Source organism: Lycorma delicatula, chromosome 6 (genome assembly GCF_047948215.1).
Source record: "Lycorma delicatula isolate Av1 chromosome 6, ASM4794821v1, whole genome shotgun sequence".
In the NCBI taxonomy this organism is placed as follows: Eukaryota; Metazoa; Arthropoda; class Insecta; order Hemiptera; family Fulgoridae; genus Lycorma; species Lycorma delicatula.
Genome location: NC_134460.1, coordinates 154414790 through 154440222, shown reverse-complemented (window position 1 = coordinate 154440222; position 25433 = coordinate 154414790). Strand labels below are relative to the sequence as shown.

Genomic DNA, 25433 nt, shown 5'->3' with positions numbered 1-25433 from the left:
TGAAAGTAATTCTAACCAACCCATTTTATGACTAATTTCTGAAGCAGAAACACTTATGTGAAAGTTATGATAAATAACACAGAAAAGTTATGATAAATGTACACCTACACAGATAAGGGGACTGCTTTACAACTGACAAAGACCATAGCTTTCAAGTAAGCACTAAGCATTAATATATAAAAAAGATTTAATTACATTGTGAATACATTTTTAAAATTACTTTTCAAATATTATATAAGTAGCGAGTCATCTGTGAAAGCTGATTTTTTCCTGTTTAACGGGAAAGAAAAGGACTGACGTAAAAGCTGACAATGTACTATGTGATGACTATCATTATGTATGTCGCTGATTTAATATTCAAAAAGGAAGGTGAAAATAGCATGGAAGTACAGGCCTGTTGAAGATTTAGAAAAGATTAGGTAGACTGATGGATTGAGAAATGAAGAAGTGCTGAGAAAATCACACAAGAGAGAATTTCATAAGGTTAATAGGAACATGAAGAGAAATTTAGTAGTTTGTGTTTAAGAAAGGAGTAGCAGACGATGGATGCTATGAAAGTAATTCTTCAAGCAGTAATTAATACAAAGGAAAAATTTATGAACGAATAAAGAGATAAGTTGATACAAGAGATGCACAGTGTTTTGCCATGTCAAAGACTATCTCTTTGCTAACTATGTAAGCAAAACCAAAATCATAATCATCCAAAAATGCTTAATTCCATAAGATGCATAATTTAGTTCTTTGATTTAGATGCATAATTACTAAATAAATACTAATTTTATATATATACAAACATTTTAATCCAAACAGGACTGCGCCAAGGGTCTCATGCTATTATTCAACTGTGTTCTAGAAATGGTAATGAGGAATTGGCTCAAAAAATGCCTCCAAAAGTAAAAATAGGCCAAAAAATCAAAACAAACTGTCTTGGTTTTGCCGACTTGGCATTGCTAGCAAACGACTTCGATGAAGCTAATTCACAGATATTAGAACTTCAAAACATTGCAAATAAAACTGCCCAAAAAATATCATTCGAAAAGACAGAAATTATGCTCCAAAATCCAACACAATTAAAAGAAGTAAACATAAATGGTAATAAAATCAAAATAGTAACCTGATTTAAATACCTTGGAGAAATAATAAAAAAAACAACCTAAACGAAAACACCTTATCCAAGTGTAAGAAGAAACAACTAGCTAAAGCTCAGAAATTAACCTGATACACTTATAATAAAAAATGCCAATCAATAAACACAAAAATAAGACACTAGACAAAGTTATTAAACCAGAAGCCACTTATGCAGCAGAAACACTCTTCCACCTGAAACGAACAATCAGAGACAAACAGAAAATTTAAAGAAGTGGAAGAACCTGCATCAATAAAAATTATCAGAAAGACGGGCAGTGGTGGACTGTACCAAACACAGTCATGTACAAAGAGTTAGGACCCATCACTGAAATTGCGTACAAGAGGAGACTAGGATTCTTTGGACATATCACAAGGATGCAAGAGTCAAAACTTCTGAAACAGTTTGTACAGTACAATCTCGGCCTGAAAAACGACAAGACAGGATGCAGATGGAGCAGAGAAATAAGAAAGGATCTGAAGGAAACTGGTCACTAGAAGATACCATAGATATAATAAAATTAAATAAGAAAATCAAGAACAAAAACACTTGTTCTAAACTCAGAAGAAAAAACTCATAACACAAACATTTTAAACGCTAGAAAACGTACAAAGATCAGAACGTATGAAAAAGTACTGGGAAGACTGCAAAGTCCAAACAGTCCCATCGAAGAGACTTGGATAATTGACTGACAAAAGTGATTCTATACGGTCATAAAAGATAATAATATATTTAAATTCTATTAAATAAACCACCAAGTACAGAGTAATGAGATAAGACATATCTTACCTTAATTTTTATTCTGTTATTGCAATAACAAAATTATTTCAATCATGAGTGACCCTGCAAAAATACTTTCATGAAAAATTAAGGTAAAATATGCCTTCTGTAGTAGGTGGTTTATTTAATAGAATTTATCAATACAAAAGAATAATATGAATGTTAAAAAGATTTATTTCAATAAAATATTTAATACTAAATGAAACATAAACCACCAAAATACAGTAATTAGATAAGTTAAACTTAACATATTAATTTCCAATAATCGATTTTTGCAAAATCCAATACATCATCCCAGTACTGGACAACAGAATTTCCATATACATTTATAATAAATTTCAAAATTTTTTGAAACAAAACAAATTTACAAATTATAAAATCAATATGTTGTAATGCAGTTATAGAATTCAATACCAACTGAAGATGCACGATCCAGCGAAAATTGATTATTGGAAATTAATATGTTAAGTTTAATTTATCTATAATTACTGTGTTTTGGTGGTTTATCTCTCATATATTAAATTTTATTAACACTATGGTTAATATGTTAATGAATATATATATAAAACAATGAAATTTAGCAACAAAATACCAAATATATAAAAGCATCTAAAAATCAAAAACAGAAAATACTAACACTGTATATGTATCTAAATGAAAATGGTCTGTTTAGGAGGTAAATTAACTAGAAAGAAAATTGATACATTGTGCAATGATAGTTTCAATTTTAAGAGGATAGGAGCCTTTTACCGAACAAGAATCGTAGTCAGTAGTTTCTTGAAAACCCAAGTTGAGAAATCAGAGTCCCTGAACAGTCCACAGGCAGAGTTACCACCTCACTAGTTCCCAATACAGAAGTAGCATCTAACAAATAGTAGTAGTTGCTATTAGAAGTCGGGAATAGAATTACAAGATAAATAAAAAAATAAGTCGATAAAACTAGTGTTAACAGCTAAGAATTTTATATTTACAATTACTTCACAACCCAGATCCAGAACACTGAGATATCTTGTACAGAATCAATCTAGAAAATGGAAGAACTGTAAAATAAAGGATTACAAGCAGGTACAATAAAACATAATACAATAAACTAATCTGAGGTCACATTTTCCTTTACTAAACTTAGAGTGTTGGTGACTAATCTCACACATAACTGGAATTACAATAAATTAAGGTTCGTAAAAAAAAAAAAAACAGAGCAAAAGATTCACAATTTAAAAACGAGAAAAGAAAATTGTGTCTAAAGACTAATCAAAGAGGAAGATCAAATATTCAATCCCTACAACGGTAGGTGAACAGATTAAATTAAACATAGATATTACACCAGCTTATAACATGATATTACCACGTAGACAAAATGTAAAACGACAGACAATAACTTAATTTAAAATTTTCTAGTTTTGTCTACCTTAAAATAATATATAATATATTAAAATAGTATATAATAATAGTAGCTACAAAGATTTACTTAATAAATCCGAAAAATTAAAATTTGTTATTAAAGATCCGAATACCAACTTTAAAGTAAGAACTTTTAATTATACAAAAAGGGTTTATTCAGAAGAGGATCGTAAAGCAAGATCATTAAGAATGACTAAATATTGGGAGAAAGTAAAAGCTAAAAAAAGATCGGCAAAAAAGACTTGAATTATTCTGAATAAAGTGGTCTCCTTTGCGGTCTTAAAAGTAAAAAAAAAAAAAAAAAAAAAAAATGGGCTACAGTGGAGAGGTATGTTAAAAAAGAAAAATAAGTCAATGATATCAGAAGTAGAATATATCACAAAATGAGCAGAGTGGGAGACCCTATAGGGGTAATCCTAATATAAACTTGGAATTAATCAAGGGATAAATTTCGAAATTTCAAAATTATATCAGGGAACGTTTATTACTTATCAATAAACATCAAAGAAACCAGTAGTGGTTTTTTCAACATAATGCTGAGAAATATTATTTGTCTGCTGAAAAAAGTATAATTATAAAGTCATAGAGAATACCTCAAGTCTATTCTCAGCCTGCTGAAGTAATTCTCTTTGTGCTTGAATGAAATCTCGTAGCATCTGTGTTACCTTCTTTCTATCTTCCATTTCATTAGCAAGTCTTGTATTATATTCAGTTAATAGGCTTACAGCATCATTTACCTGAACCGATAACCTCTCGGCTGTTGCTTTATCTAAAACACAAAAGATAATAGAATAGATGTGAAGGATGTTCATAAAATCATGCAACCCGCATGTAAAATACACAATATTTATTTAATGACTAAAACAATTTTATTACTGAATAGGAAACTAAGCAGATTATAGCTTTAATTTTTTCTACTCGTGTCATAATAAATGTTCAAAATGTTCATTGAGCAATGACGCAGGCATCAACTTGTTTTTTTCATATTGGGTGCAACTTTCCATAGACTTGCTAACTGATGTTTAGAGAAACTGTATTCGATATTTTCTTTCAAATCATCCAGAGTATGAGGTTGCTCTTGAAAAAAGTAACTTTCAAAAAAGCCCTTAAATAAAAAGCAACATGGTTATGATATGTGGCAGATATATGCACGATCTCTTTCCAGACATTAAAAGCTTGTGGGGTGCCTGATGGGTCTCTCCTCACAAGTGCGTAACTCAGTTTCTTACTGGTCACAGGGCCTTAACGTTTAGACAGACTGGGTTCAGCCTGGTGGATTCGGGTCTATGCCTGCAGTGTGGGGTGCAGGATGATGCCTTCCATGTGTTGTATGAGTGCCAAATATGAGCTGGAGCACACCGCAGGAATTTGTCAACTGGATACCATCACAGCAACGCTTGACATCAGTCAAAACAGGAAGGACCAGGCTGAATGGTCACTTGTTGCAGAATTTCTGCACTATTTGGCTAGGAAACAGATTGCGAAGGGAATCTAGGGTGCTGCTTGGTCTTGTTCCGAGTTTTGTTACTGTTTCTTGTTAGTGCTGTTTTTATTTTGTTAGTGTTATATTGGTTTTGGTTGTCTTGTTATTAGTTTTATTTTCGTGTTTTTGCGTTTTTCTGCATTTGTGTCACATGTGAACTCACTTTACCTTTTGGGTAGATAGGTGATTCAGTTCCTTTGACGACTATAGTTTTCAGACTTGCTTGAGACCAGAGGTGTTTTGTTATTTTTAGTAATCGTTACACCAATGAGAATGTCACTTGTCGCATTCACATCGATGGCATCCTGGGCCGAGGCGACTGAGAGATGTTGTACGCCGAGGTTTATAAGATGACCTCTGGTAAACCCCATCAGGGCTAGGTTGGAGGATGTTTTCCTAGGGGATCAGGATGTAACCAGGAGTTTTGCTGATTGAAATTATTACAAGAATTTGTAACAATTTCTGAATAATGTTCGGTAGTTAATATTTCTGGGGAAAAAAGTTGGTCTGACTGCTCTTCAAAATGAAATCAAACACCAACATATTGAGAAGGTAATGGTTTTTCATGATAAATGTAAAGATTCTCGCAAATTCATACACTGCTGTAAATGTATCCAAAATGAAACCACACATTATCTACATAAAACCATTATCCAAATTAAGTAATCACCTCAAATGAAACACTTGAACACAAAAATGATGTTGCAAGTTAAAGTCAGATTTTCTAACTTCTTGCTATAATAAAATTTAATATAGTAATTTAAAGTTTTTTTGTAGCCTTGTGAATAAGCTCAACCAAAATCCCAGTCTACTGAGAAAGTTTCCTGAGTAACTAAACTGGTGATGACAAAAGTGACTGATGAATGTTGTCCAAACTGACATCATGTGCCGGCCTCCCAGGCACGAGTGGTAGCGTCTGGGCCTTTCACCCAGAGGTCCTGGGTTTGAATCCCAGTCAGGCATGACATTTTTCACACACGCTACAAAACACTCATCTCATCCTATGTGGAAAGAATTGTTTGACTGCAGATCCATGGTTAAACAAACAAACAAAAAGAAAAAGAAAAAACACTGTCATCATATAACATTGATGCATTACATTTCAAATCGGCTACATTTCCTGGTGCACAAAATCTACACTCACTCAACAAAAATAAACAATTTATTTGCCATTGCACTGGGGCAATTATTATAAAAATATTCTGAAATTCAGGATAAGACTGAGCAGTTAAATAATATTCCATAAGTAAGTAATATTACTGGACTTTTGAAGAAAAAACACCATGCTTGATGTACTGCTATGAAACAACTGACACTCTGTAAGCGTCAAGTTATATGATCTATGAGTTTTGACCTTGTCTAGGAGTATCAGCAAAATATCTGCTCTCCAGCAAACCCTATAACAAACTTACAAGTGCATGATCAGCATTCATTTTGGGTTGTGGAATTTCATGAATAATGTTTAAGAAACTTCAATTAGCCAATGAAATGCTTCTATCCAAAAGCTTTATGCTTACATCCTAGATTTCACTTTAGTAGATTACAAGTAATTTCACTTTAATCAGAATATAAACACTATGCTAAGCAAGTGTAAAAATATTATAACACTAATTATAATTTTGTTTCCAAATGCAACGTAAATTTAATTCTACTATTTATGTTAATCATCATTATTATTCATTTTTTATAGAGTAAGCAACCAGGAAGGAGAGCTTTTCCCAAATCAAATGAATGGTATTAAACAAATTACATTTTACTTGAAACAATAGAAAAGAAATAAAACTAAAAAATAAAGGGACACCACTGAAGTATAAACAACTATAAAAACAAGAATAAAATGTATTTGAAAAACTTAATTTCTATTATAATGCTAATGGGATGCTAATATAAATATATTTAGATGCTTATTACAAACAAAACTATTTTCAGTATAATCGAATAAATGGAATATGTTAAAAAGATTATCAAAATACAATTATACTATAAAATTACATTTCAAAAACATTTACTTACCTTCTAATTTGCTTAAAAGATTTATTTCAGATACTTCAGGGGGTAAACTAGCTATCCTTTCTCTAATTGCTGCGTCACTTGAAGCTGAATTTTCAAGTTCCTAGTAAAAAATTAAACCTTTTAAAAAATTGATGAAATTTCTATTCAAAAAGTTAAACTAATTTTAATAAATTACTATCTAGCCATATAAACACAGGACAGAAAAAAAATTAATAAATCAGTTTATGCAGTTTTATGTGTAAAATATTTTACTTCGATTGAAAGTATGACGAAATAACTTTATAAAGGCATGAATTAGATATAAGATGAATTTATACACGATATGCAACTAATATTATCAGCAACCAAAAATAAAGGAAGTGTTCAGATTATAAAGCTATATTCAAGTACCAAAAAAAAAAAAATGACCACAATCATGTTTTTAAAACCTTTACAAGCATGCCAATTTAAATTCACAAAAAACATTAAAATTTCTGCTTTCTTTTAAACCTTATGCTCAAATTGTGAATGGACTGTACTGAGTCTATATTCAGCTTACAAGAAAACTTACATGCAAAGAAACACAGAACTTTTAACCTCCTAACCTAAAATCAATTCACAGAATACAAGAATGACAGTCTAACAAAGTAACACTTGTACGAATAACAAAAGAGACTACCATTAGTTCTGAATGGCTCCTTTTATAATCACATGGTTCTGCAATGGAACAGCAACGTGGAAATTGTGGGGTGTGAAGCTAAGTTAAAATACTAAAGCCATATTTAAAAATCTGGTTTCCAAAAAATCATTGAAGTGAAATAATATTGGGAGCAATTTCATTTCATACAGCTGGAATTTATTTGTGACTGTAACAATTTAAAGCACTAAAGATTAATAATTATTATTATCCTCTCATCACTATTGTTATTAACATTAAAAAATCTTTAACTAACTAGTATAGCTTTGTGACAATAACTTTTCTACTGAAGTTGTAATTTTAGCACTATTAAACTTACAAAAATCAGAAATAAAACTGTAAGAAAAAAATAGTTTAATGAATTAATTTTTATAATAATTCATTCGTTTATTGAAAGAGAAAATATACTTCTGTTAAGTGTGTGATGTCTCTATGTTAACAACAGATCATGGCACACGAAAATGCATCATAAGTAGCATATTTCCAGGAACTGGACATCAGACTACAATTTCTTTTTAATATCACTTTGGATTCTATTAACTATACACTTTCAGTGTTTTAGTAGAATTTTAAGGAATGCAAAAAATATTTTTAAGATTTTCATGAGTAGTATAGACCAATCTTGAAATTAGTATTCTCCATCATGTAATCACTCCTAAAATTATCATACTGGATATTAAGATCTCCACCTTTAAATATTGTGTTGCAGCAAACAAATGCATAAATATCTTATGTATGCTTGCAGTTGTTTGATATTTTAGGAATGGATTTATGCCATTCTTATTTAGTTCTCTAGTCTGTACTCTTCTTATTGTGTGTTATAATCAACAAAAAAAAAATCAAAACACCTGCTACATGTAAAATTCAGTCTGTAATCCATTTCTAAATGCAAGGAACATTAAGCCGGTTGAAATACACTGTCAAATTTCCAATGTTTATAGAGGAAATGCAATGAGTAATTCCATGGTATGGAGATGAATGTGGCTGTATAATGGCGATAATATGCACAATGAAAAGTGGCACAGGTGACAATTTTTGATTACCGACAATTTGGTGCTAGCAATTATCACATGATTAAAAATTAATAGACAATTCACCAACGCATCTTTTTCTGTGCATTTTCAAGAGTTTTCTCACGTTTGCATGTGTTTATACAAAACTGTATCCAAGAAACTGAATTATCAGGTACGTATCACACTGGGTGTATAAAATGCATAGGGAATATCACAAAATGAAATGGTTGGATGACGCCTTGGAATTTTTGACTCTCTGCAGAGAACAAGGTGATGACTTCTTAATTTGTATAGTTACTGGGAATGAGACATGGGTATTGCATGTAATTAACAAAATTACAATCTATGGAATGATAACAATTTCATCATCCAGAAAGATAAAAGAAAGCTAATCAATGTTTACCAATGGGAAGATAAGCGCACAGTGAAAAAAGCAGATTTTCTTATGAATTCTTTCATCTTGTAAAACCAATACTGATGTCTACGGCAAAATACTGAAAAAAATTACATCATGCAATCCAGACCAAGTCAAGGTTCATGCAAATTCACAGCGGTCATCCTCACCCTAGAGTCAGAACATGTCTCCTCATGACCTTCAGCTGGAAACAGTTCAATCGCCCCTTTGTGCAACCTAAACTTTTTACCAAGTGAATATCACCTGTTCCTATGTCTTAAAGTCTTCGTTGCTGGCTGACAGTTCCAAAGTGATAAGTTAATAAAAAAAATCAGTTAATAAGTGGTTTGTGTCGCAGGTGTCATCATTCTATGATTAAGGGATATAAATTCTGGTGCAGTAAGATTTATATTTTAAATATACTTGCGATATTCTTGATTTTTTCTTTTAATAGCCCTTGTTATTTACTTTCAGGATAACTTCTCATACATACTTTTACATACAGTTTATATCTGTTATAATTTGTTTAAATAACTATTTATGATAATCGGTTAATTAGATGATCCATGCTTGTAAAGAAAAGGCTTCTTTCAAGTCATTTGCATATATATTACTACTAATAGTTTCTCTAAGTACTAACATTCCCTGAAAAGCCTCAAGATTTTCAAGGTGAACTGAATGTAATAAAACAGCTACTGTGAACACAGGATACCAAACAGTAGTGAAATAACAGGCATAATAGTTCCTAAAAAAGAACAGGAATAAAATTAGCAAAAAAAAAATATATATATATATATATATAATTATATATAAAAACGGGCCTAGAATAGTTTTACCTCAGGTTAGATAACCAAATTGCGTCCTGTTAATATTGAAAATGAATCTTAATTCAATGATACTTTTATCATTCAAAATACTTTATAGAAAATATTGCATATAAAAACTTACAAATAATTTTTCAGGAGTTTATAATGTTAAATAAAAGTTCAATATTTTTCAAATAGAAAGATAATTTAAAATAGACTTAAAGAAACTTTATCAAAAGATAATGTATAAAATATTATATTTATAATAATCTATCTATAAACAACTGCCCTGCAATTAAGAAACAACCACAGAATGTCCATTTTTATTTTATATATACCACGTGTAACTTAGTGAATCTATTAATTCATTATTTTATGTTTACTTTATCAGGACTAGTACTATCACACCTAATGATGGAAATACGTTTTTCCAAAACATATTGTTAGAAAATAACAAAACTGGAAAAAACTGCAAGGCAGATTTAAATCAAGGTAATTATAAATATTTAAATCTATTAATATGTGTTTTGATATAGTTTCCCTATGGACAAAACGAATGTAAAATAAAACAAGAAAATTCCATTCACTTCAACTTTTGAAAATAAGTAACAACAATAACAAAAGCATGTGTATCAGTTTATATGCACGCCTGAAAATTAATAAGATGTAGTTGGCAAGGCAACTGGGTGCTATTCAATGGTAATCAGGAACTACTAGATAAACCTCCATAAAGATAATTAATAGATTTATGCCTACGATCATGAATTTAAAAAAAATTATATAAAGAAAAATTGAGAATATATGATCAATAAAACAATTTTATAAAGTGAAACAAAATTATCTAAAATTTAACAACAAATTATATGCTACTTTCAAGATCAACATACATATAACTATTTACATTATGAGTTTTGAATTTTAAGTGATATTAGAGTAAAAATCACACCTAATGTGGTGACATATCCTCCTGAAAAAGCTCAAAAACAAATAATAGTGGAAATAAGTCAATGAAGTAAATACAAATAGTAAACACAACTGACTAATTTCTAGACATAATGTATTGTCTGTTGTTAGAATGCCAAAACAAAATAGAATTCTATAATTAACCATATATTTTTTAAGCTTAGTTAAATTGGTGTTTGGAAGGGGCTGCATCCAATGTCTGTTTACCTTTAACCTTCTTTAATCACAAAGTTTAATCATTAAAATTTGAAACAGAACAGTGATTTGGAAACAATATTAAGGAAACTATAGTGTTAAAATACTGCAGGGTTTAGCTTGGTCTCAAACTATTGACCTTCCACAAAGGAAGTTTAATCAGGATCTTTGTGTTAACTAAAGATTTTAAAAATCCGCTGAGTTAAACAAAAGTGTTTTCATAACACAATTTATCAATCTATACTATTATTTAAAGAGGAAGAGGGTTTTTGTTTGTTCAAGGTAAACAAAAAAAAACTACTTAAACCAAATTTTTCTCATGTTTCTTGGAATAACTGAGAAGATTTTTAGATATATTTCATCTCAAAAAATCTCGAAGAACCGATTGATCAATTGATTTCAAAAGTTTAGGATACATTCGTATTATACCATGGAAGAATTTAAGCCACAAACCGAGGCCCTGGCTCCCTTGAAGGTTGAAATATTAAAATACTCATTATTTCTTCACCCCCAAGGAGGGTGAAGTTTTAAATTAAAGATATTCATTAGGGAAAAAATATTAATCTTTTTGCTTCATTATATTTTTGCCTCCATGGCAAAGGAATAAGTTATAAATTTTTTGTCGTCAAGGTGTGTATACTTTAGTTATTCTGCCAGCCTCCGTGGTGCAAGTGGTAGTGTCTTGACCTTTTATCCGGAGGTCCCAGGTTCAAATCCCGGTCAGGCATGGCATTTTCACACACTACAAAAATTGCCATTCACCTTATCTTCTGAAGTAATACCTAACAGTGGTCCCGAAGGTTAAAAAAAAAGAAAAAAGTTAAGTATTCTATCTTTTGTAATTTTGTTTCATTTTAAGATTTCTATAAAGCCTGAATGAATACTTTGTTATTTATCCGTACTATTCTCACAATCATGAGGATAATGAACAGTGTGGGGATCCAAGGAGCAAAGCCCTCTGGATAAATGGGAATGGCGACCAAAGTGAGCTGTATGGATGTCCAAGGCACTGTCCCCCTGCAACATGAAATGGTGAGTTCTATGGCCCTTGGGTAGACCCCGTGGCCCTGAGTTGGTTCCAGGATTTGTCTGGGTTGACCTGGGTCCTGAGGGTTTAGGTTCTGGCTAGACAGGCCGGCTAGTATATTCTTGTTTCTTATCACAAGTGAATTTAATCATAATTTAATCCTTCAACTTAATCTTGCTACTTTAACATTTCAGAAGAGAAACAATGAATGCTGTTTTATTTACAAACATTTCGATAAATATATTATTTATAATCAGGAGTTTGTAAAAAAGCAAAACTGAAAAACCGTGGTTATACATTAATTACAGGGATTATTTACCAAAAGCGCTTTAATTAACTCTTCAGGCTCTGGAGGATCTCCAACCGGTGTTCTCGGCGAAAGTGTTATATGAACTTCCTTCATACCATGGAATTCTACCACTTCTTCATTATCTAATTTTTTTCTATCTTTGTTCCGTTCCTTCTTCTGTCCGGTTTCTTTAGAATTTGCTAATTTTGCTTTCTTTTTAGGAGGAGACATCTCAAGTTGAGCACCACCATATTCTAAACAAACAAAAAATCAAATTCTGATTAACTATTCCTAATATAAATAATATTACAAGGGATGTTCTGAAAGTTTTCAGCATGACAAAGAAACAGATTTTTCAGAAATATTTTTTTCATTTTTCAATGTAGTCATTTTGCAATCAGATAGTTTAGACCAAAGACTTTCCAACTTTTTAACATCCTCAGTATGCGATTTGTCCAACTCTGCAAAATTAGTGGTAGTCTCAGCTTTGTAAATTTATATAAATGGATAGCAGCCGAAACACAATGGACTATGCTCACAATGTACGTGCATACTGCTTCATAATCTATAAGACAACTTCCAAGATTGAAGCCCATTCATATAATTTAGGGAAGCTGTTGAAGCGAAAGTCAATTTGGAATTTAAATTTAGTATTGATATGACAACTGTTCTGCTGGAAAATTAAAAAAACTCCAGTCAATTTGAGTGAATTACAAGAGGCATATTTACCCAATATTAGCAGATGTAGATGTTAAAGGAATGAAATGTAAATGAAGACTATTGATTCTGCTGCTTTAAAATCAAATCATTAAGATACTGAGACATTACTTGCAATAGATGAAACAGGAAGAGAGGTCAGTAGAAAACACATGAATAGTTATTAATTTTCTTACTTCTTCTTTGGATGCATCTAAAAAAAAGCTTATCTTATTGTACTGGTTAAAGAAATTTTAATACAATCATCAAAAATTCTCTGACATGCTACTCTTTGGGAACATCAACTACAGCCGATGAAATTTTAATTCCATTCAAAGGGCAGTGTAAATGTTGAATGTTTATTCTGAGAAATCTAAGTGCAACTTAAGACTTAAGTTAATTAGTTAACTTAAGTTTTAAGTATAATTGGTTAAAAACTTTAAGTGTTTAACCAATTATACAGTTGTCTGAACAAATTATACAATGTATATATTTACTGTGGAGAAGATTCCAGTAGATATGGACATATGGGTATTTGAGATACAGAATAAATAACTAAATCTATGCAGTAGTTAACAGGTCATTTAATCCTTCAGAGAGAACCAGTAGAAATTTCACTAGAACTTATTGAAAAATTAATTGATGGATGATAAAAATATGTCAACAAATAAGGAAAATAAAGACTTCTAGCCACCAATAAATCAAGAAATTGGGACACTTTTATAGGTTTTACTCATCAGACTAGACTGCACATAACTAAAGTCTAAATCTGTTATAAAGATATCTTCGATGTATCACAGCATAGCAGTCAGTAATGAAACGGGGATGCTTGAAACTAAATAGTTTATAACTACACAAAGGAAAATGTAAACAGATATGAGGTCTGTTAAGAAAATAAACAAAATTTATTTTTTTAATCTTTATTATTAATTTTATAGATAATTGGTCCTTGGGCCCTTCAGAGTACTCCCCTCCCCTATTCATACAATGCCCAGAGAAGTTTCCACTTCATGAATATCCTAGATAGCTTCATTTGAAATGGTCTTTAAGGTCTGTGACAGATTTACGTTAATGACATCAATAGTCTCAAAACAGCGTCCTTTCATCACCGATTTTAATTTTGGAAATAACAAAAAATTGCAAGGTGCCAGGTCTGGCGAGTAGGGAGGCTAAGAGAGGATAGTCATTTGATTTTTGGCACAAAACTGACAAAGCTGAGTGTGCAGGCGCATTGTCGTGATGAAGGAACCATGAGGTGTCTAGTCACAACTCTGGTCTCTTTTTGCAGATTTTTTTATGTAACTATTGTATAATGCCTTGATGGTACACACAGTTCACTATTTCACCTCGTGTATTTTGAGAATTCAAAATACACAATTCCATTAAAATTGAACAAAACAGAGAGCATCACTTTGACATTGGATCGGAACGGATATGCTTTCTTGGGACGTGGAGATCCTTTCTTTGCTGATCCATTGTGTGACTGAACTTTTGACTCAATGTCCTAGCCATAAACCCAGCTTTCATCTCCTGTTATGTTCCTTTGCATGAATGTTTCATTGTCTTCGGCTAGTTCAAGAAGTTGCCGACAAATACATACTCGATATTCTTTCTGCTGTTCGGTCATCAAACGAGGAATAAACTTTCCTTTAACTGAATGCATGTCAATTTTTCAGTCAAAATGTCACAGCATGATCCGATTGATATACTAGCCTCTTCTGCAAGTTCTCTTGAAAGTAGAGTGGCAATTTGTACGCACCAGATTGTTGATTTTCTGAACGTGGGTGTCATCAGTTGAACCTGAAGGACTTCCTGGTCAAAGGTCATCTTCGATTGACTGACGACCACTTTTAAATTGTGAAAACCATTTGTAACATTGCATATGACTCAAGAGCATTGTCTCTCTAAGCTTGTTTCAAAATTTGAAACATTTCTGAGATAGTCTTCCCCAGTTTCACGCAAACGTTTATATTGTATTGTTGCTCTCAAAAGTCGCATATTACAAAAATGGCTACTAACACTTAAGCATGTTGCACTCAAATAACAACAACCATGAAAACAAGATATCAACAATCTAAGAACATGTGGTTACAGAGGTTATGCAAAACATACTGCTGCCAACTGCACCGTAACTAAATATCTCCACTGCCGCATAATTACAAATGTCATTATTTTCTGAACAGACCTTGTATATATGCCACATATTCTCTAACTAAAAAAACTGGAGATGAGGTGGCCAGTGAACATGTCTTATTTTTTATAACTCCTGATATTCCAGTAAATTCGTTTTTTCTAATTCATTCTTACTCAAACGATCCTGAAATGAAGAAATTAAATTTTATGAAAGAACAGTTAAAAAAACAATAATAATATTGAGAAACAAAATGTTCAAGAAACCTGAGAACAAATAACTATTTACCCTGAAAAAAATTTGTCACAAAAGCAGAAATTATCAGCAACTTTAAGAAAGGCATTTTGCATTTATCCACCAGCTAAAGAAAGAAAGGAATAACACTTGCTTCCAGAGTAAAATATCAATGTGTTTAAAACATAAAAAAAAGAATGTGCAAAGTCTTTGCAGAAGAGTTACAATCTTTTTCTAAATTAATTTGATCTTTAAATTACATGTTTACATTAAAGAATTTTTGTATCAAGTGTTAAAAGATATATTGTCACATCATTTCATATAACATACGCTAATAAAAGTAATTGTCTTATTAGATCATTATAAAGGATATACTTTTTTAAGTGCGCCAGCATTAAGATCTCTGAAACTGTGACGGCTACAAAAAGCTTTCAATGTGAAACTTATTGTTTTTTGTTTCATTCCTTAGCATTAAAAATAGGATACTGACATTTTTAAAATCATTTCCATTTTTCCAGAATTAAAAAAAAAAAATAGAATTATATTAAATAATAGAAAAAATAAATATTAAAATAATTTTAATAAGACCTTTTTATTCGTGGATCTTTTCCCTAAATGCAATTGTTCAGGAACTACATCCGACCTCCAGTTGGACCTGTGTATGTGCTTTTAAGTTAAATTTTCTTTTTTGGTACTTTTATAAAATTGTAACCTTACAATTACAGTTTTACAACACTTTCAAGATTCAACTCTCATGTACACTATATGTTCCATTATACTATGATAATGATAAAAAAACAAAGTAACCATACAAATTATTACTCGTAATACATTAAAAATAATACTGACAAATATTTTTTTTTATTACACAATTGAATTTTTTTTTTAAATAATAAAATCCTTGCAATGTGTAGAAAATTACACATCTCACTTTTAAAGAAATTTGTTTTTCACCAACAAAATATTACAATGTTATGTTCATTCATCTTTACGTGCCAAGGAGCTTGTAAGATATTATAAAATTTATCTTTAAAGAAATGTAACAATACAAATAAACCAATCCACTAAAAAATGTTCAATAGAAAATATCTGTATTTAATATAAAAATTTATTAAATTAAATTTAATAAACTAAATTAATTTAATTCAAAGGTCACAAAGGCCTAAATGCTGAACGTAACAATTTTTACAACTTTAAAAAAAAAATTATTAGCTTAAAAACATTTTTACCACATTACACAAAAAAATATATATATATGAGATGTCTAAACACACTGTATTCCATTCTTCATTGGCATCTCCTCATACCTGTACCTCACAGTGAATCAATCCATTCCGGTTCCTAAAGTGTTGTTATCTGCTTATTTTAATAAGACATCCCATAACATTAGTTATATATTACCCTTTTATAGACCTTTAATGTGCCATTTTTATTAAATTAAGGGTGATATAAAGATTTATTTACAGGTCTGTAATCTAAACAGGAAAAAAATGCAAAAAAAGTATCACACATACAGAAACATTAAAAAAGGTTTTATTTTATATATCAATGTTATTATTAAAAGCTAAAATAATAAAAAATAAACAACTTATGTAAAAAGTGATTCACACTAAAATAAATTTACCAAAGGCTTTTCTGAAGTCTTCTATTTGCTTTTTGTCATAAACTGCTCTTTCTTCCCATATGTTCAATATTCTGTTTAAATTTTTCTTTGTTTTCTCTCCAATACGTGGTCCACCGATTATTTCAAATGCGTCTTTTAATACAGAGCCAAATTCTTTACCGTATTCAGGACCTTTTTTCTTACTATTTTGAATTACATCATTGGCAAGATACATTAATGTTACTTGTCGACTTTCATTAGCTGAAAATTTAAAAAAGTTTACTCCTCAATTAAAAAGTATATACAAGGATATACATCAAAGGTACTTATTTAAAAACAGTATACAACCACAAACAAATGTTCAATTTTAGTAAATTATCTTGAATTAAAAAAATAAAAACTTCAATACAATTTTATTGTCAATTCAATATTATTAATACATTCACTGCTACTCTGAAATTTCTATCAAATAATTCTTACCATAAACAATTAACAGTAAAAAAACTGACAACGCAGTTGTAGGACTTTCCCTACACGCAGCTAAAGCCTCATTCCAGGAAATCCTACAACTGTGGGTTGTTTCTGATGCACGGCTTACATGCACAAGTTAATTTAAAATATTTATAATTTTATTTAAATATAATATTTTTTTGTTTATTTAATTCAATGACTTTAACTAAAGCACACACGCGTACTATATTTAATTCGCACATGTGTGCTGGTACTAGTGGCAATTGCCACTAACTAAACTAATGTGATTTCACAACGTACATAGAAAAGATTTTACTTATACAGTTGGCTGACTGGTGTAGCCGTGAGGCTTAACGCACCAGGTACCAAGTCGACCGGGTGATCGAGTTACTTTACACTTTAAATATTATTCATTTATTTAATTCTACCACTCACCTAAGACATTACAACATAGCAGATGACTACAACTGTAGCTGTATACATTTACACTACAAGTATAGCTCTACGTCAGTTGTAACAACCTTTGAAATATTAACTAAATTAAATAAAAAAAATAATATTTAAAGAGTAAAAAATGATTTGCTTGACAATCCTGTTGAATTTCAAATTTGTCAGTCCAAGAGGATGAGGGAAAGAGAATTTCCCAAAGGGAAATTCCAAGATTGTGGACTGCGACACTAGCACAACTTGTCGTGACAGGGGATACTATTGACACAGTATGCCCACTTAACCGCTAATTTAGAGCATTTTTTGGGGTGCGATTTTGCAAAACAATTTTTTACAAATATTGTTTTTTAATTGTTAGCGAAAGTGCATAAGAAAAATATGACCTTAATTAGGTGAAATTTTGAAATACTGAGTGACCTTGCTCGGCCTCACCCCCTTTACCTTTTAGTTGAAAATTTAATGCCCCACATACAGAAGTAATCTGACCAACTTTGGTCAAAATCAGCCCAATAGTTCTGGAGATATAAGGTGTGAGACACTGAACACACCATCCGGAAAATTTCCATTTGGTTTTTTTGGTTCCTTATCAAAATGTCAACATCCAGTGAATACTGCATATGCCTAAATTGGTCTACTTTCCCTTCTACAGCTATAGCGCTAGACGGGAAAAAGTAAAATAACACTATTAAAAAAAATAATAATAAAAATAATTCTTCTTTTAATTCTTACTTTTAGAAGTCAGCACTTAATTAAAATCAAATATCAATAATTTAATAATACTTAACAAAATACTGACTTTAAAAAATGAAATCTGAAGAATTGATATTAATTTCACTTTAAAAGTTATTTTTTTTTTTTTGAAGGGAAGTTAAATAAGAGAATAAAGTGGTTGATCTAATTTATAATAAACTTTTTAGCCAGTAATGCTCTCATAATGAGTTCATCGTAGGTTGGCAATTAATTTTTTTATCAAAACAGAATTACACACGAATTCTCTATCAGACCGAATTCTGCACACATGAATTTTCATTTTGGACTGTCATCTTCAGCATCACAACCCTGTAGGAGGAGAAGACACCAGTCGCCATTCCCCCCCCGGTCCTAGCCCTGATGGGCTTTAATGGGTCATCTTTCGCCCTCTAACTTTTTACATCTCATAGTAATAAGCCAAGCCTCATTGGATGTCACTGATGTAAATGCCTCAGTAGGCATTTACATTGGGAATTTTCAAACTCAGCTTTTGCCTTTGCTGTAGGCCTCATCCAGACATCTTGAATGTCCTACATCGTTATCCTCTGAAATAGCTAACCGAGTTCACAGAAGCACGAACCCCGCACCTAGTTCTACCTTAAATTGATAGTATTTTATAGTAAATGTCTTAAAATACGAGGCAATTTAACAAAAACATACCACCAGAAATGTTGTTCGCAACAATTAAATTTAGTCCTGGTTCCCTTAATGAACTCAACTTCAGTTATCCCTGACTTTGTTCTTCAACGTCATACCCCTGACTTTGTTTCATTATGGACTCCGGTCTGGTCTACCAGGGAGAGGTAGACAGACTTCCTACACCCACTCAGCTCCTTCGCAGAGTCCCATGTGACATTTACTTAATTTCAACCATCGTTGAGATGCCACTACACCTCATGGCTGCATGGCTGTCATCTTCAGCAGCCATCATTCACAGGAATTTTATGGGCAGTATGCGGGCGTTAGCAAATCATAAACATGATTTCTGTGCAAGCAAGCACATTGATAAATGGAACCGTGCCTTATTGATACAGAAAACATAGTCTAAAATATCAAAATTGTCAGCTAGAAACTGCTAAAACCATTCATAAAATTGAATTCACTTTCCACTGTCTGTAGCTGATAACTTTTGAACCGCTTCACTATAAATGGAATGAGACTGGGATTCTTTCTGCCTTGAATGTGAAAGTTTCAGTTAAAGTATTCTTGGAAGAAGTGTTCAATGAGAAATATTCACTATTCTAAAGTTAACAATGTTTTAACTTACACAGAAAAACACAGTCTCAATCGTTAAAACACAAGGAATAGCAAAGAACTAGACACACTTATAGACACAAACTGCACATAACGCAGGGTACCATTCTTTGCAGAAACTACTTGCATTGCACAGAATACAACCCCTCAACATATAATTGCGTTTACATAGGTGTATAACTACTTTTCAAATGCAGTATACTTACTCACATAGTAATTAATTGTTTTTATAGAACAATGTAATTTATAATAAAATTTCAGTTATTTATTTGCAGGCATTTATTTCATAAAATTATTATATTATTTACAACTCTACACAAAGACAATCAATACATCATTCAAATATGATTCCATTCAAAAACAAATTACATAAATGGAAGTATTGTATTGTCAGTATATCATTCCAATTTCACTGTATTTTGTGTATAAGCTTCTAAGCTAGCCCACTAAACCATTTTACTAAATTTCTTTGGGAATAGAAAAATTATTTATTTTAACTGTTGTAGCTACCGAAGCACTTACATTAGAAGGCTAATATTTTTCTAACATAATAAGCTAAAATATCTCCTTTAAAGGGAAATTTTTAAATTGGAAATTGCAAATGCTCTGGTTTAAAAAATTACCTATTGAAAAACAGATGAAAAATTAGTATTTTTTCCTTCATTACCATCATTAAAGTTTCCAGGTAAGTTTTAAAATATATTGTAAATAAACTCAGAAAAGTTCCAGGTTTAAAACCAATTAAGTTTCAATTTTTTTACATGTTTGTATCAACTAAATATGTGGTTCTAAAATCAGGCTACTCCTTTCATTGTATACAATATTCAAGTACGCATAAGTAAAATTTTACATGGAAATTCATATTACCAAATAATCATGTAAATCATTTTTAATATTTCACATAAAAGAGCTCATTTAAGCAAATAAAGCTATAGAATCTATCACCTGGTATTTAATTCAAAATTATACTCCTTACCACTTACGAACTTAATTTTTGTGGGCAACCATATATTATGCTCTTGAATATTGCATATGAAGAGGTTATTCCCCTGGATAACTAGCTAAAGGGATTCTTTGGCTAGTTTCCAAAGTGAATGACATCCTATTTAAAATACGTGAAAGATTTAAAAATTACATTCATTTAACAGCAAGAAAAATGGAATAACATTTTAAAATTAAATATTTAACAACTCACTCAAATTAATTGGAATGTTTTCTTTTAAAACCTTTCATAGTTAGTTGTCAACTCTGACCTCAGTGTAGTATCCAATAATAGTGTGGCTACAGATGGCTATCTTACAAAAGCTTTAAATACATAATCTAAAAATATATTAGATCTGTGTTGGCTTTTTTTGAGTTTGCTTGATGATATCGCCACATAAGCTTGAAGCTTGTGCATGGGACATGGAAATGTGTAGCATATGAAAAATGCTGTCCCTGACCAGGATTTGAACCCAGGGCAATTTAATATTGTTTTTATCTAACTTTCTGTTTGGATAATCAAAAAAAGAAAAAAATAAATAGTTCCCAAAAGTCCTTCAGAAGAAAAGTTTCATTAATTTAAAGGTGAATCACTAATGTTAATTTGGCACACAGTACTGAACAAATTAATCCAAAAAAAGGGAATTTTTATTATGTTGTAGGGAATTTTCATTCTGTGGCAGACTACTTGGTGTTTCAGGTTATGCTGATAGTTTATATACAAACAGACATATAGCCAGTGAGTGCAGTGTGAAATTAGGTACTGTAAATGAAATCTGAAAAGGTTTAAGGAAACAGGTTCTGTCTCTCCAAAGAGAAAAGGAAAATGTGGATGGAAAAAGAAAACCACACCTACACAGGACTGATTACTAATAAGAAAAAGCAAAATTAATCCACGATTGTCAGTTGTTAACCTTAATAAGGACTTGAGAGCCACTGGGACTAATGTTTCTGATATGATAGTTCGTAGAAGATTTGGGAGTGAGAAGGATTACTCGGAAACCTAAAAAGAAGCAGTTACTGACACAGGTTATGAAGAAAATGAACTTCAATGGGCAAAGGAACATAAAGAATGGATTATCAAGATTTGGAAAAAAGTTATTTTTTCAGACAAGACTCATTTCTTTGTTCAAGGGGAGAGAGTAGCCTACTTTCGTAAGTCAGCAGATGAGAAGACTACTACGTCAGCACACCAGCAACAAGCTCTCAAACACCCGGTCAAAAAGATGTTTTGGGGATATTTCACATGAAGGGCCAGGAGCACTTATGCCTGTGGATGGGATAATAAAATCAAACCAATACATTAATATATGCCAAAGAAGTCCCAATTATGCAGAAGAACCCAGAACTAATTTTCCAACAGGACCTTGCACAATGTCACATGTCAAGAAAGCAAAAGAATTCTTCAAAAACCAAAAAAATTGAGTGCTCTCGTGGCCAGGGAACTCCCCTGACCTGAATTTCATTGAAAATTCATGTGCCATACTAAAAAGAAGACTTGGGAAAATGAATTGAGCACAAAAACTGACATTAGTTCAGTGATACAGGTTTGGTTTCAAGATGAAGAAATCAAAAATCATTGTTCTACCTTACTGGAATCAATGCCAAAGAGAATTAATGAGATAATCAGAAACAAAGGAGGAGACAAACTATTAAATTTGAGAATGACCATTAAACATTTTTTCGTCTAAAAATACTGTGTTGGGATTAATTTGTTTGCCCTGTAAATACTGAATACATTACTTTTTATTTTTCTAAAATTGCAGAAAAAATCAATAGTTACATCTGTTAAACATTACAAATTTCTTAACTAAAATTTGTAAACCTACTTATTTTTTTTTTACCAGTTTATAGTGTTTTCTTAAGCGTTTGCTTTAGACAACATGATATATCTGTACATCTGATGCATAAGCAAGACTTAATGCAAGTTTTTAAAGCAAACTGTATGATATTCTGGGAGTATATGGATACCTAATACAGCTTTCATTATTCAGTACTGGTATGCAAATGCAGTCCTTCTTTAGATGATGAATGAACCTGTAGCTTGTAATATTCACTGACTACTGGTTTAGAAATGTCATAAATTAGAAACTAACAACAGAATATGGTCAGGAACAGTATTAATGAGCTGTTAGCAAGAATATATAACTGCTTCAGTCAGACCTTAATCTATCAACTTCTTCCTGCACAGGACGGCTAGCACTAACCTTTCACACCATTCTGACACATTGTAAGAGTGCAAAGAAGAGTCCCTAAGTATAGAATAAATCATAGTTAAGTACCCATTTTATTTGAAATCAAAAATTTGTGGTGAAACCTAATAAAAAAAAGAAGTTTAACTTCACCAACACATTTATATCTCCAATATTCATAAATCCGAGTCTTGTTGTCTATCTTGGGACACTGAAATAATGGCTTTACAATAACAAATACAACAGCTATAAGGGAAATCACAATGACATAAATCATGGAACCAATAGATGAAGGGTAAATGGATCTACAGACTGATCCTGGATCTTGAGATGGCTGGACCACAAGTACAAAAAATGGAGTATAAGTTTATCTAATTACTAACCAATCAGTCACTTTAAGATACCTGCATACACAGGCAATGAGACTCTCTATTGAGTGAGACTATTATGGAAGGGAGGACATTGCAGAACACACAGTGTTTGGGTACAACTGGTTCTGTCCATGAAACTGTCATTTGTGTAGAGGATCCGAAAGTGCAATTGCATCGTTAGGTAATAATTCCTATCAGTCAAAACACTTTATAAGACTCTATAATGGCAAGAGTAAAAAAGTTGAATTAGGCCTCAAGAGTACACTTTCAAAATTTCCATAAAGGTAAATTTCATATGAGTACATTTCATTTTTAAATATTATTTCAAACAAAATTAACACATTCTATCCATACACTTCTGTACAAAATTTATTACTTCATTGTAAGGAACTTTTTATGTACTAATTTTATCATACAAGATAGTAAAAAATAGATCACAATGTAAAAAAAAGAAATATTTAACGGTGGTCATTTAAGCAAAATATAAACTCAAATGAAAACTGAAAACATTAAATAAGTAATAACATTTTTAATGTTTTAAAATAACTACAGTTTTTAATTTTGTGAAACTTTCTTCAAAAAGATTTTTTAAAGCTTTCTCTTACTTTTTTTATTGTTCATTTGTTTCTAATGCAAGAACTAGTCAACAACTGAAGAATTTTTTGAGCTTTTATTCAATTTCTTCATTCCTGATAAAATTCAAGAATGACATTATTTTGGAGTTTACTATACCATCAGTTTATCAGGAATTATGAAGCAGAATAAAATTTCTAAAGAGATCTACAAGCACATTCCACAATTTTAAGTTTTAAAAATTCCGGTTCTAGTTTTTGAAATCTAATGGTTCTCTGTTCACTAAGCACATGCAATTTTCGTAGGCGAAACAGATTTTATCTAACTACCAAACGGTATCCCATACTGCCAACAAGTTAAAAATAGTGTACCTACACGCCCATCAATATTATAATATATTATGGACTGAACATTTTTAACAAAATATAATCATTTATTGCATGCTTAAAAATCAACAAATATAATGACTAATAGCTTATAAAATCGTTTTTCCCTTACAATCATTTTACGTAATAAATGTTATCACTGAATCGGCAAACAATATTTTACTAAAAAAAAAAAAATACCTGCATTTCTATAAACCAAATATATAGAACTTTGCAGGTTGATGAGTTAATTAAAGTAATTATAATTCGAATTAATTTAAATTTACCGGAACACTTCAAAACCTGTATTAACGTAACCTTCTACAAAATTCCACCAAACAATTAAGTAACCATTCGAAAAATATGAACAAAATAAAATACCTTTTTGTAATTCTTTCATCCATGTTTTCACTATAACCTGAAAGTGTTTTCTATGATGAATAACCCACAATGATAATGTTTGAATACTATGTTGAGAAGTATTTAAATCTTCAAGTTTTTTACATAATCCACTCTCAGTGAAACCTGCCATTTTACTATGGACAGATGAAAACAAACTGAATGAAATACAGGGTAGCCACCACAGTACTTTCATATTTACCACATTATCGCTTTCTTTATGTCATAAAAATCAGTTGAAATATTATTTCGTAAAATTACTTTTATGCATATATACAAAGATTGGTTGACATTACATTTAATTTCAATACTCCACTAATAAATACTACAAAAATACTAAAACGGCCTGAAATTTGATGAGGGATAAGATAAATGTTCATTTTTATAGAATTGTTTTATGGCAGTTAAAACTGTAGAGGTCAGATCTTCACATACAAAACGGGGACTGAAAACTGCGTTATCTTAGCAGTTTTCTGCAGATATAAATGATCTCTCTCTTCATTAAACTTTCTTTTTTTTTTAATAATATAATGTGAAACAGAATAGCTTTATATAAATATTTATCCATTTTAGTAACCGTTAATTACAAAATTATTGCTCAAACTCAGATAAACCTACTACTTTCGTTAGAAGACGTTAGCGGTTGATTACGAATCTTAAAAAAACAGATAATCTTGTAAATGAAAAGAATATCATAAAATCAACGCCAATCTTGAATATTGAGTATTTCACCGGCAACCATAGTTGATTTTTATTCAATCATAACTTTTGTACCAATTAGAAAATTACTAATATGATAC

General features: G+C 31.0%; 1 protein-coding gene across 3 annotated transcripts in view; it reads right to left on the bottom strand.

Annotated features, from left to right (window-relative positions):
* LOC142326387 (regulation of nuclear pre-mRNA domain-containing protein 1B) overlaps positions 1-24772 on the bottom strand; it is a 38669-nt gene extending 13897 nt beyond the window's left edge. For all 3 annotated transcript variants that reach the window (XM_075368856.1, XM_075368859.1, XM_075368857.1), the window contains exons 1-5: positions 24616-24772; positions 16852-17091; positions 12197-12420; positions 6804-6903; positions 3901-4076 (exon numbers count right to left, since the gene is read on the bottom strand). In XM_075368856.1, the coding sequence (XP_075224971.1) occupies positions 3901-4076; positions 6804-6903; positions 12197-12420; positions 16852-17091; positions 24616-24766 (891 nt within the window). In that variant the 5' untranslated portion in view covers positions 24767-24772. The remainder of the gene's footprint in view (positions 1-3900; positions 4077-6803; positions 6904-12196; positions 12421-16851; positions 17092-24615) is intronic.
* Between the last annotated feature and the right edge of the window lie 661 nt (positions 24773-25433).